Source organism: Mauremys reevesii, linkage group 3, assembly GCF_016161935.1.
Source record: "Mauremys reevesii isolate NIE-2019 linkage group 3, ASM1616193v1, whole genome shotgun sequence".
Classification (NCBI taxonomy): domain Eukaryota; kingdom Metazoa; phylum Chordata; order Testudines; family Geoemydidae; genus Mauremys; species Mauremys reevesii.
In genome coordinates, this window is record NC_052625.1 from 154,365,821 (window position 1) to 154,380,294 (window position 14,474).

Here is a 14,474-nt window from a genome sequence, read left to right on the forward strand (position 1 = left end):
GGAAACCTAGGAAAGCGGTGTACTAGGACAGGTGACACTTGACTGACATACAGTACTTGTAGCAATAGGTCTCTTAATAAACTAATATTCTTAGGGCTGAACAATTTAAAAAAGCACTATTGTAGCAACAACTATACTTGTATAATCTCTATATGAAAAGTATGCTTTTGTTATACACCATAAGAAAATCCAATTTACATGCTAATTAAGAAGTTCAAGTTTTTAGTCACAATTGCACATGAATTTGTTTATGGTTGTAAATCTTACCTCAGGCTTATTATGGTTATGTCATCTTTTTAAGAAACAAGTCTGAAGTTGTAATTTAAATGCAAACCCTAATGAAATAAAGACATTCTAAATGAAAGCAAGATGGCTGACAAATACATTAAGGGGGAAAAAAACTGGACAAAATTGTACAATTACTTTGAATAACAAATTTTAGCATTAAGTAACCTTTAAGCCACCCCTTTAAAATCTTTTGCTTATTACTCTGTTTATGCAATACCTTATGGAAACAGAACTCTTCTCCCCAAAACCCTTGCTGGACTGGTAAGTTTTATTATCATTAGGCATGTGTGTTCTTTAAAAGAAAACGCAGTACTTTGATTAAAAAACTAACAGTATTAATAAAAAGGCACACATTAAATGGATTAAAAGCTGATATGTTTCAAAATGTAGTTTTAAAGGAGAATCACTGAGTGGATATGTTTCTAGTGGGGTCCCACAGGGATCTGTTCTTGGCCCTATGCCATTTAACTTTTTTTTAATCAGTGACCTGATAAAAGAAAACAAAATCATGGATTAAATTTGCAAAGGACACAAAAATTGAGGGAGGGATAAATAATAAAGCAGACAGGTCACTTATACAGAGCCATCTGTATCACTTGGTAAACTAGTGGCAAGCAAACAATATGTATTTTAATAAGAATAATGTAAATGTATACATCTAGGAACAAAGAATGTAGGTCATATATGCAGGATGAGGGACTCTATCCTAGGAAGCAGTGACACTTAAAAGACTTGATGGTCATGGTGGACAATCATTTGCACATGAGTGCCAAGTACAATCCTGTGGCCAAAAGGGCTACTGCAAATCCTTGATGTATAAATATGGGAATCTTCAGTAGGAGTAGCGAGAGTGTTTTACCTTGGTATTTAGCACTGAAATCGCTGCTGGAATACTGTGTCCAGTTCTGATGTCCACAATTCAAAGGATGTTGATTAATTGGAGAGAGGTCAGAGAAGAGCCACAAGAATGATTAAAACATGCCTTATAGTGACAGACTGAGTTCCTTGAGTCTCTGGATCAACACAGAAAAGGTGCAGGGGTGACTTGATCAAAGTCTAGAATTACTAACTCAGAAAACAAACACTTGATAATGGGCTCTTCAACCTAGCAAAGAAAGGTAACACCATCCAATGGCTTGAAGTTGAATCTACACAAAGTCAGACTGGAAATAAGGTGTAAATTTTTAATAGTGAGAGTAATTAATCATTGGAACAATTTAATACAAGTCAAGGTGGATACCCCATCACTGGGGATTTTAAAATCAAGATGAGATGTTTTTCTAAAAAAATATGTTCTATACATTGTTTCAGGGAAGTTTCATGGCATGTGTTATACAGGAGGTCAGACTAGGATGATCACAATGGTCTCTTTTGGCCTGGGAATCTATAACATGCGCTAATTTGATCTCATTCAGTGACCTAAAAAACCTGCACAAATAAGCTGGCCCTGCTGTTGAGAAAGTATTAATACATTTGGAAGAAATTAAATATTTTGAAACTCTGAACATTAGAAAGGCAGGGATTTCCAAGTTAATCTAGTACTTAAAACTCCTACGCTTTTCACAGAAACATTTAAAATAACCCAACAACCTTAACTCAGCCCTGTGTGAATTCTGCAAAGCTTGCAAGCCCTACGTCTCACAGCTCAGGCTCACAGAAACAGTGAATTATTTGTAATTATGCAGTAGGTTGATACAGTTTTCTTAAACTGCACAAAAACCCCACATATAGTGTTTTAAGAGTCATGGTATTTCTACTGTATATAAAAACTGCTCTACTAAGCATTACCAATTCCCCACAAGTATACTGAAAGGTATTATTCCATGTCACTGAAAAATTATTCAAACCAGATTGGACGTAGTTAGCACAAATTTTTTGAGACTGCTTCCCCTCACCTCCCACCCAAAAAAAAATAGTAATCAAAGAAACAAGGATTGCAAATTACAGGCATCCACCTCTAAAATACCCTGCCCAGTTTGCTTCATTTTTTCAGAATATCTCTACCTTTATGTAAGATCACATTTCAGGCTGATTGTTATTTATTTTACAGTACCAAAAAAGCATGCTAGGTACCTCACAACAAATGAGACACACTCCTTGTCACAAAGATCTTATTATTTAATTGCTTTTTATTTCGAAAGAGAATGGAGGTGGGCGAAAATTGTGCTGATAATGGAAGGATTGCTTTTAACCTTAACTACAGAAAATACTAGGATCTCTCCATAATATAGATCATTGTAGAAATCCATTACATCCATGTCTAAAAGCAGTTATTCAATTTATCCTATGATTTGAAACTTAGCAAATAAACTATTTAGTACTGTAGGGGTTACTATTAAAAGCAAGTATCAGAGGGGTAGCCGTGTTAGTCTGGATCTGTAAAAGCAGCAAAGAGTCCTGTGGCACCTTATAGACTAACAGACGTTTTGCAGCATGAGCTTTCGTGGGTGAAATTTCTAGTGAAACTTCTAGTGAAATTTCTTTGTAATGATTTATAAGCAAAACTGGACTTTGAATGAAAGCCTATTTTTAAAGATAAGAAATATTGACATTAAAGAATCATAGCGTGCTCTCCAGACAGATGAAGAGGATAACGTATACTGACTTAACACTGAAATATAAAAATTAAGGACTGCTAAATGATAAAATAAAAATATTGTTATATTTTAATGACTTAGTTATACACAGTGAATGAATATAGATGAGCTAACACTTTAGGACAAGGTCTTGTTGGCATAAGTGTGGTTTTGCCAATTCTTCTTTTACACAGAATTGCTGATCAGCTTAAAATAATATTTCTGATGGAATAAAAGTAGCATCGTGCTGGAAGTTATGAGGTAAAAAACACACACAAACCTGTAACAAGAAAAAATACTTTTTCTGGGAAGACCCAGAGCGAGGATGACATAAAATGATATGAACCAGGAACTGCACACCCAGCAAGAAAAGTACATAAATTGGGTAACTCAAGCTTGCACATGCAACATACAGGTCACCTAAAACCCAAAGAGTTAATGTATTAAAAGCCAATTGGATAACAATTAAGTAATCTGTTGTGGAGAAATGTAGAGAAGACCTAAAATGGGCTCAACCTGGAGGAACACCAGCCAGAAATTGACAGATGGGACTGAAAGGCCAGATCAAGCGATCAGAGAAAAAGACAACTATCATGGAAGGACTTCCCAGTGTCCTGGAATGTGGTAACTTTTTCCTCAACTTCTATCCCTTGACCCGCGCCACTTTCTGCAGCCCCCATTGGCCTGGAGTGGCAAACCACAGCCAGTGGGAGATGCTATCTGCTGAACCTGTGTACGCGGAAGGTAAACAAACCGGACCGGACCGCCAGGGTGCTTACCCTGGTGAGCCTCGTGCCAAAGGTTGCCAATCCCTGTTCTATCTCAACAGTACCCTTAAGGTTACAGCAGGACAAACCCCATCTACCTAAAACCTTAAGAATTTGGAAATAAGTTAAGAAATGGATATGTTTTCCCCCTTCATATCGCCTATAGCACTGTTGATTACACACCAACGCTTCATAAGGCTTTCACTTCCATCTCCAATAGATGGTCCAATTTGCACTCATGCGCAAAAAAAAACAAACCTACCAGTGATTTCATATGCTTTTATATCCAATTCAAAAGAGCAGCTCATCTGACTATCTCACATTCCATGCATTTGAGAAACTACTTTACCATCTACTTCAGGAATGTTAAGTACAAATATTGTTTTAAAACGGTCTTTTAACTGTGTCAATCACATCCTTCCCTTTGGCCTTCACATATCCCTAGCCTAGGTCTACACTATATGAGCTACAGAAGTAATTGTTAGTCCCTTTGGAGACCAGCATTGCTGGATTTTATCCTGGGCTCTGGAAGGGGAGTTTAGTTTATAGTAGTTAGAAACAAGATAAAAGAGTGGTTTAGTCACTCTGGAAGGCAGTGTGGTGCAATGGATGAGACAGGGGATTGTCATGTTAGAGACTTGGGTTCTATGCCTGCAGTGATCTTGAATAATTTTTCTGCTAATTTATTTAAAAAAAAAAACTCTTCAGCAGCTCTCCCTTAACTGTCTTTTAGGTTGAGGTTCATGACTGTAGGTCAATAACAAGGGGAGAATGGCACTAGAATTTAAACTGCACTTAGGAGATAAGATTTGAACTCTTGGTCTCCTCTTTCCCAACTCAGGGAACTTAAGACTACAGGGTTATTTGGCAAGATCTATTTCTCTTCATGTTTTTTAGCCTACAAAGAAAAGAGAGACTACTGGGGGGAGGGGGGGGGAAGTGGAGGCATGAAGGGAGGTGTCTCCAAAGGTAGTGATTTTTAAAATTATTATTCTCTCAATGTCAATTCATTTTCCATCAAACTACCAAGAAAAAAAAAAATCAATACTGCTCCAAGTTCATACTCTGTGTTTTGGTTTTTGCCACTTTAAAGCTTTATTTTGTAAAAATTTTATTGAAGTTCCTGTTAAAACTAAACTCTGAAACATAACCGTAACTACTATCTCACACACAAGTTGTTCATACCTAGGTTTTTGTGGGGGTAGGGAAGTTATCTGTGTTAGGTTTTTCTTTTTTTTTTTTTTTTGGTTTTTTTAACACAGATAATGAAGGTCAGCATTGTATGGCTACGGACCAAAGGAATGTTCACTATTATATGTCCATGACTTTATCATCTATTTAGTATTCCTACATACCAGTACCTCTTCTGATAAGTACTTACATAGACAATTTTAAATTTCTCCAAGGGTAATTTAAAGCTTCAAGAAAAATACAAAGAATACTATCTGAATTAGTGGAAGAATTGCATACTTACACTGGTGACACTGATTGCATTTTTGTCATAGTACTTCTTCTTTTCATATTTATCCCTGATGAAAAATTCTACAGCTCTGAAAACAGGCAGTTAAGTAAAACACACAGTGAGAGGAAGAAAATCAATCTAAAAACTGGTTAAGAATATTCAAACTAAAAGAATGACATTCGGTTCTAATTCTCCAACATTTTTGCAATTTTATTTCAAGGCGAGAAAACAAAAACCAAACCTGAACTGCTTTGGTTACTTATGCACATGCTCAATCACTTTCAATGAACTTATCAAGAGTAAAAATTCAGTCACAGCTACTTAATGCTTAGATTTCATATGTACTTCTCTTAACAGCTTCATTTTCTTTCTTTGAAATCATACTTCACAATCACAACATGAAAAATTGATATGCATACCAGATGTGAGTCAGTGTCCTGCCATCAAAACATTTTCACTCTGTATTTATATTATGCAATAGGTTGTGAGCAACCACAAAAACGTACAACATCCAATCCTGCAACAAGAATCATACATATGTAAGGCTGGAATTTCCCTAAACTAATAAAATATAACATAATACAATGATCAAATTAAAGTTGCAACTGGAATTCGATCAATGGTTAATTTCTCTGGCTCATCAGTTACTACAGTGAGCAATTACATCAATTTATAAGGTTAAAACAAGAATTATTTCAATACTTCACAGGAAAGTTAAGGAAGAATGCTTCTTTTTTAATCTAATCAACTGAGCTAAGAGTCTAGTCTACTAAAAGCAGCAGCTGAAACTCTTGCCTTTGCTTTAAAGACGTATAACTGAGAATGATTTCTTTATAGCTTCCCATTTTGATTTTCTATCTTAAGTTTGTCTGAACATACAACCTATGATAGACCCTATTTATTTAGCTTATTCCCCTACCACAATAATGCAGTGTCTGCATCTTTCTGATCATTTCTGCATCTGTGAGAAAGTAACCTAAAATCAAGCACTTGGCAGCTTTGGGATAGTATGCTTTTAACCCAAAATAACTTCTTACTAATTAGATAACTGACCTGGGAGTGGAACCTTGGAGAATTCAGTAGTCATCATCTTCTTCAACTCATGTGATAGATCTCAGTTGAGATCTACTGTAGTTCTAATGGTGCAAATAACTTAAACTCACTTTGCATGCAGGGAGGTGATTAGTGTCTTTTTTCTCTTAGCTGTATATAGACTTCAGGCATGGCTTAGCTGATGGTTACAGTCTCTCTCTTCTCCTTCTTGAGATGGCCAATACAGTGAACAGAGCAGGATACAACTTCACGTGTCATTTTTGGTGTGAGAGATCCCCTTCTGCTTCCGCATGGAGTCTTTTGCAGGGTTCAGGGTCCACTTGCCCTGCCTCAGGAGTCACTTTTGTCCAGTTACAGATTCCAGCATGCTGGCTAAAATTCATTATGGACCAATAAATTTGTATCTCAATATGAAGTTATAGTAAAAGACTCCAGACCGAGGTAGATATTTTCTTGCAAAATCCGTTGATGACTACAAACAGATGTCCTCTTCAGAACATGTGAAAAGGAGTTGGCAACAGACTTCCATCTAATGGAATAAAGCCAATTCTCACTTTGCTAAATATAAAGGTCCATTATCAATATCCTCTTTAACACATTTCCACTCATTTCTTGTGACAATAAGCATGACAAGGGAAAAGAGACTTGGAGGGAGGCCAAGCTCACAGTGAGTGCATGGCCAACTCCAGTGCCCTTTCACCTAAAAATCAAAGTTGCTTTAGCATTCCTTATTAATAATAAACTTCATTTAGCATTTGACCAAACAAAAGTTATGCAGGCTCAAACTACACTCAGACATATTCCCTACGATGTGCTTAGAGTGAAAGATAATAAAGCCTTATGATTTAATGCTTTTGCAATCAGAAAGCCTTCAGACAGCCTAACCATTTCACGCTCCATACACGACTACTCAGAACAACATTTTATTGTTCCATAACACACACTTTTTAAACTCTGTTTCAGGGTAAGATATGATAAGTGAGGTATCAGTACAGATCTATTCTTGTAGATCAGCCAGGGTTCAAACAACTGAGGGAGCTTATAAAGGCTGGAAGCCCCCACACACAGCTAGAACTAGCCCCATGATGGTTTGGAATCGAAGATAAGGCAGCAAAACCGACTGAAAGCAACCTAAATTAATACTAGTAATGAAGTTAGCTTTCCAAAATTATCAAAAAAATAACCAGCACACCATTAAAATCATCATTGGCTTGGTTATGCACTCCAACACTCCTTGGCACACCAACATTTCACAAATATTTTTCCATGCATATCAAACCACCATACCAATTCACCTCACTATTCAGCCCCACACAACTCGTACTTATCTTCCTACTTAGTCACCATTCATTCACCTGACTCACTCAGCACTTCATTCACTCCAAATCAATTCGCCCTATCATTATCAAATTCACCACTTCCCATTTTGCTTCTAGACCTAACTAATTCAATCTGTTTTCTATTTATCAATTCTCATCTTCCTTTCTGTCCCCCATCGCTCATCGCATATTCAGTTCAGCTCCCAGCCACACCAAATGATCTACATCTCAGCAGTACACCTTCAAGACAAAGGCATAACATCTATGAGTCTTCAATCAGAAATCTTCTCCCTGTGTACGCACTTATAAACTATGAACACATCAGTTCTTAACCTCTCTCTTCAATAAACAAATACATTTGTTAAGTTTCTTACCGTAAGGGAGGTTTGCTGAACCACTTCCCATTTTTCAATGCCTCTAGTTCGGCACCGCAAAATATAAAAAATATCAACTTTAATTAAGGCTGGTATGGTAAATTGACACCTATCAAATTCTTCATCTAGTTATGTAACACTTGGGTTGTACTAAGGCTCCTTGAATTTGAAAACAGTAAGACAAAAAAGGATACTGATCTGTTTGTGGTCTTCGGAAGTTCTCTGGTAGATTAGCTTCATAGAGTATCCTTGCCTTCGTATTTCCCATATCCTGCATGCACTAAAGAAAGGTGGTAGAAGAATTATTATTTTGTACATTGCTAATTTGGGTCTTAGAAACATTTCCATTGTTATTCTGACCATATAAGTGAGGATTAAAAACTTTTGTGCACTACATTTTAAGAACTGGAGGTTAAATCCCCTAATCACATCCATTTGTTTCATACATGTTCTCTTCACTCCTTTGAACGTAATGTTCTGTTTTTACCACTTGTCTATTCAAGTGTTAGTCAATACAAACACAACCCTGCTTTGCATGTTTTCTGCAATAGAAAGATATTACAAAAAGCATTTTTAAAACACCGCACATTAATAGGAATTATAAGATGTTTCCTGTGGAATTTGCTACTCTGGTCTTTAAAAAAATCACTTCTATCTGAAAATTTTTATTTTAGTATTTCAAAAGTAGCTTCTAAGATTGCAAGTGAAAGATTAAAGGAAAAAGGAGATTACCATATAGACTCAGACTTAAAGGTCAGAAGGGACCATTATGATCATCTAGTCTGACCTCCTGCACAAAGCAGGCCACAGAATCTTACCCATCCACTTCGATAACAAACCCCTAACCTATGCCTGAGTTATTGAAGTCTTCAAATTGTGGTTTGAAGACCTCAAGCTGCAGAGAATCCTCCAGCAAGTGACCCATGCCCCATGCTGCAGAGGGAGGCGAAAAACCTTCAGGGCCTCTGTCAATCTTCCCCGGAGGAAAATTCCTTCCCGACCCCAAATATGGCAATCAGTTAAACCCTGAGCATGTGTTAAGACTCACCCGCCAGCACCCAGGAAAGAATTCTCTGCAGTAACTCAGATCCCATCCCATCTAACATCCCATCACAGAACACTGGGCATACTTACCTGCTGATAATCAAAGATCAATTGCCAAAATTAGGCTATCCCATCATACCATCCCTTCCATAAACTTATCAAGCTTAGTCTTAAAGCCAGATGTCTTTTGCCCCCACTACTCCCCTTGGAAGGCTGTTCCAGAACTTCACTCCACTAATGGTTAGAAACCTTCATCTAATTTCAAGTCTAAACTTCCTAGTGTCCAGTTTATACCCATTTGTTCTTGTGTCCACATTGGTACTAAGCTTAAATAATTCCTCTCCCTCCCTAATATTAATCCCTCTGATATATTTATAAAGAGCAAGCATATCCCCCCTCAACCTTCTTTTGGTTAGACTAAACAAGCCAAGCTCTTTGAGTCTCCTTTCATAAGACAGGTTTTCCATTCCTTGGATCAGCCTAGTAGCCCGTCTCTGAACCTGTTCCAGTTTGAATTCATTCTTCTTAAACATGGGAGACCAGAACTGCACACAGTATTCCAGATGAGGTCTCACCAGTGCCTTATATAACAGTACTAACACCTCCTTATCTTTGCTGGAAATACCTTGCCTGATGCATCCTAAAACTGCATTAGCTTTTTTTAACGGCCATATCACATTGGCGGCTCATAGTCATCCTGTATACTCGGTCATAAGCTGAATATTTTTGGTAAAGAGTGACGCATCGAAGAGCGGGGGTTGGCTTATAAATGGGTCTACACCAAAATTTGATGATTTTAAACTCTATGACAGGGGTCAGCAATCTGCGGCATGCGAGCTGATTTCCTGTGGCACGATGCTGCCAGCCTGGTGTTCCCGCTGCCAGCCCTGCTCAGCCCGCTGCTGGCCTGGATGGACGGAACCCAGGCAAGCAGGTCTGCTCAGCTTGCTGCCAGTCTGGGGTTCCATCCGCCGGCCCCTGTAAATGTAAAATGTATTACTGGCACGCGAAACCTTAAATTACCGTGAATAAATTAAGACTTGGCACACCACTTCGGAAAGCCTGCCGACCCCTGCTCTATGGAATCATTGAATATCTAATACATTGTTGTTTTGTTTACTTGGAGCATCTGCAGGCCTGGAGCCCCTCAGCTCCCTGTGGCCATGGTTCGCCTTCCCAGCCAATAGGAGCTGCGGGAAGTGGGGAAGAGAAAGCTTTAGGTATATGTTGTCTAGATTTGCCTGGTAATTTCTTGCTAGCTGTAATACTTTTATTTTGAGACATGCATATGGACACACTGAAGCAATGAGTCCTAGACTGAGGAAGATTACTATCTCGTTAGGATTCTCTTGAAGTTTTATAACAGCAGAGTGACACTTCCAACATGGAAGGGCTTTCCTTCCAGAAGAGAGTCTAAAATTCTGCCAAAGGAGGAGAGTTTCTGCATATGAAGAGGTGATTTCTTCCAATTTATTCAGATACCCAGTTTCTCCAAAAAACACACACCACAGTCCAGATTGAGGGTCAGAGACTTTTGAGATGAAGTTTTTATTAGACAAGCCAAATAGTAGTATATATTAATATCTTGCAGTCTTAAGCGTGCTGTCATGACAAAGAGGGATTTTGTAAATACCTGAGGGGCAGCAGAAAGGCCAAAGGGAAGGACCCTGTACTGGTGGTGATTTTTTTTTTTAAATCATGAAATGGAGATATTCACAATATGAAGATATTATCGATGTAAGGAAATATGCATCCTTGAGATCGAGAGCTACAAATCAATCTTGGATATATCAGGAAGAAATTGTTGACCCAATTGTCACCACAAGGAAGCTGAACTTTCTGATAAAGTAACAGGTTTCTGAGCTCTAAGATGGATCACATTCCACCATCCATCCTTGGGATCAGAAACTACTTAGAGAAAACGCCCTTTCCCTCTGAAATCTTTTGGTACTTCCTCGATAGCACCATCTTCCAAAAGGGATAGAACTTCTGTTCTTAGTAGGTGCTTGTGAGAGGGGTCCCTTAGTAGGAAAAAACAGGGAGGAAGAATGTGGTTGAATAGACTTCCTGCACTTTCTCAAGGATCCACCTCTCTCTGGTAATGATATTCCAGTAATAGAAGAAGAGTGGAACTCCAAAGGTTGAATGGAAAGAAGAAAGTTGGAGAGTTGATTGGGGACTGAGCTGTAGCTCTCACTCCTCATGTCACACCTACTGTCTAAGGCCTGGCACAGAAGAGCATGAAGTAGTGTACCTGCTCTTGGGATGAGGCTTGTAGCTTTTTCTTGTTTGTTGATGCTATGGAGGAAACTGTTATTGCTGCTGCTAAGATATGAGGACAAAGATTAAGGAGGATTCTGCTGCCTGTGGTTGTTGAGACAGAAGCTCCAAACCATCTCCTTGGAGAATGATAAATACCGAGTGATACTGCCAGTAAGATTGTATCCTTCATCTTTGAGGACACAGTTTGTGCTGAATAAACCATCTCCTTTAAAGTGAGATCTTCTACCCACCCTAGTTTCAGGAAATACATCTTAAGATCTGAGCCATGCACATCTCCTTATGGTATGACAGACACCACTGCCCTGGCAGCAAAGTCTGACATATGGAAAGTGTCTCAACAACTGTATGGCAACAAATTGTTCCTCTGTAATTAATACCTTTGCTAGATTTCTTTGATCTCCAGCAAGGTCCTTAAGCAGAAAGAGCCATCTTCCCCCAAAGACAGGACTGATAATGAGATATCACAGCTTGGAAGTTCGATACCTTGATGCCATGACTGGAAGAGGAGAAGATAGGGCTTCCCAAAATATCTAATTGTTTACCTTCCCTGTCAGAGATGGCAGAATGTACCCAGACAGTGTTTGCTTATCAGACAGCTGCACCCCCTATCCGTGCGGTGGCAGCAGGGTACATGTGCAGAGCGCTTCTTTCTCTCTCTCTCTCTCTCATATTATCTAAGAGATGGCCAGTAGAACCCTCATCCCTAAGAAGAAACTGCCAGTCTCACAAGAAATTAGAATTAGGTTTTCTATCACATATTGTCAGTGGAATAGAACAGAGGTAGGAATGCAACCTCTCTTCCCTATCTGACTCAATACTGGACCTAATCTCACTTCGGATCCAATTGGAAGCAGTGAAACTAGAGATTGAAGCAACCTTAAAACTGAGAAGGGGAAAAGATGTCTTCAATGAACCCATAGTTTTGGTGTGGGGAAGGGACAGTTCTGAGGACATCTGAAAATACTCCACAGCTTTTTATCCTTTCCCTGGAGGAGAAACAGGAACAAGAGAGTGTCCGTTCTTTATTTTATCCACTTGATTACTCCCTTCATGGATTCTTGCAATAAGACTGTCTGGATCTGAGGTCACTAGGGAATGCTCCAGCAGAAGCACATGAGTCTCGTTTTAACACTTTTTATAGGCTTGGGGAGTAAAAGGTGATACATATTGTGCACCAAGACAGACAGTATGTCCATCTCCTATGTATGCTACACACATCATACAGGTGTTGGAGGCACGAAAGACAGCAGGAAAAGGTCTTGCTTAAATCTTAAATCCTAGCCACTTTCCTTTCAGATCTGTCACGTGATCTGTGAGATTGCACCAAGATGTGGAACCTACAAGAGGTTTTTTTTTGTTGTTTTTTTAAAAAGGTAATACACCTCTACCCCAATAGAACGCTACCAGATATACAAGAAACCCAACTGAATTTCCTCCCAGTCACAGGTATATGCCAATTATGCTTGCTCTTTTGCCTACATGCTGATGAGGTAACTGCAGCATTTTCAAATATCTTTGAACATGTTCTGCTCACAACAGGCACACACAAAAGGAGAGCATATTACAGTGTAACCACAAAATAAAAACCATGAACACTGGTACGTTTAAATTCAAATACTCTAACCCTGACCCATGTCTTTTAAAATTTGCTATTTATAGCATTAAAAAGGATATACAGACCCTACAATTCCAAACTACAATTCATACTTTATACAGGTATAATAGACCATCATAATCAATTCACATTTCTTTAAAAATAACTATTTACCAAAAGGGTGGTACTTTGCTATGGAATGCAGAAGGTTTGAAAAGACAACAGCAACTTCTGGAGCGTTTAATAAATTTCCTAAATTGGCAAATCACTCAGCTGTAAATCTACTGTGGCTCAAAATGTTTTAATTGGGATTGGTTCTGTCTCAAATGGGTTTCTGAAGAACCTGATAAAACAATCCCTCTAATTAATAAATGAATATTCATTTGTGGAGCACAAGGTATATGGAAAAAAATTAGCTACCATATGAAAGATTGAAACTTGTCAGGTGAGAGTTCTCATATATTTACTTTAGATAATGATACTTTAGTTAAATTTTTCTTTGAATAAAGAAATTAAAAAACATCCTACTAATTAGCACATGCTTAATAAAACAGAAAAATTCAGTCTTGCTATCTTAAAGTTTCAAAATGCTTCTGATAAAAAAAGTTACAAATTCAGCAGCATTGTGTCAGAAGACACTAAACGTTATCAATATTTGAACTCAATGATTTCATTTAATCTATATATTCCAAAGGCTTGTTTAGGATTTATCAAAAATTGAGAGTTTAAATTATTAAAACCTATCTTTAATCATTTAATATTTCCTCTGCCACCCCTTTTCTACTTTATGATACTCTTAAGTCCCATACTGACAAAAGAGGGACAATGTTGCTCAGTTTCAAATACTCCATCAACTTTTAGATGCCAACGTTTAATTCCGTAGTCCATGATGTGAATCTATCATTTTTGGTATTTAAAAGTAAATAAATGAGTCAGGATTCTAACATTTAAAAGTGGATAAACAAGTAAAACACAAAACCCAGAACTTTACGATTTTTTTTGCACCTCTACGATTGATAATATACAACTGAATGTACTATTCTCATTCGTTTATAATGTAGCTAAACATAAATGAATACAAAGGGTTGTATATCATGATGTTTAAAACCACAAATGCCTCCTCCAATTCCCAAACTCATGAACAATATCGCTAGATAGATGTTATGCACAATCCAAAGTAGCACTGAACGTCAACATGGAAATCGGACATTTTTAGATTAGTATCACAAACCTACTACTACAACTGAGATGAGAGTACTTGTATAGGGACCTTGACAACACATTGGTACAATAAGATGAATGGGAGGAAAAAAGTGTTAATTTTTTGTATCAAGGTTGTTTAACGTCATTTAATTGAAATCCAATTTCCTTCCAAATTCAGCTTAACCAATCGTGAGTTTAAAAAAATAGTAAAGCATCATTCACAATTTTTTTTTGTTAAAAATGAAGACTCTAAATAAATGTATGTTAACCTGCTTAATTAAAGGTGTGTAAATACAGTATATCCTCCTCCTCAGCAAAAGGAAGTACCAAAGCTAATACAAAGGCTATAATCGAGTTGCAAATCAACATGTTTTAAAGGCTTACTAACCAATGAGAATCAATTGTTTTAGGAAAATAACTAAAAAAAACCTAATGAAAACAAGATTAGAATGATTTAAATCAAGGTTCTTGGCTTGCTTATTTAAATCATGATTTAAATTGGTGATTTAGA

The 14,474-nt window shown here is 37.6% G+C and overlaps 1 protein-coding gene across 3 annotated transcripts in view; it reads right to left on the bottom strand.

Annotated features, from left to right (window-relative positions):
• The window catches only part of SMAP1 (small ArfGAP 1), a 219,344-nt gene that overhangs the window by 179,511 nt on the left and 25,359 nt on the right, over positions 1–14,474 (bottom strand). For all 3 annotated transcript variants that reach the window (XM_039530248.1, XM_039530246.1, XM_039530247.1), the window contains exons 3-4: positions 8,034–8,119; positions 5,106–5,181 (exon numbers count right to left, since the gene is read on the bottom strand). In XM_039530248.1, the coding sequence (XP_039386182.1) occupies positions 5,106–5,181; positions 8,034–8,119 (162 nt within the window). The remainder of the gene's footprint in view (positions 1–5,105; positions 5,182–8,033; positions 8,120–14,474) is intronic.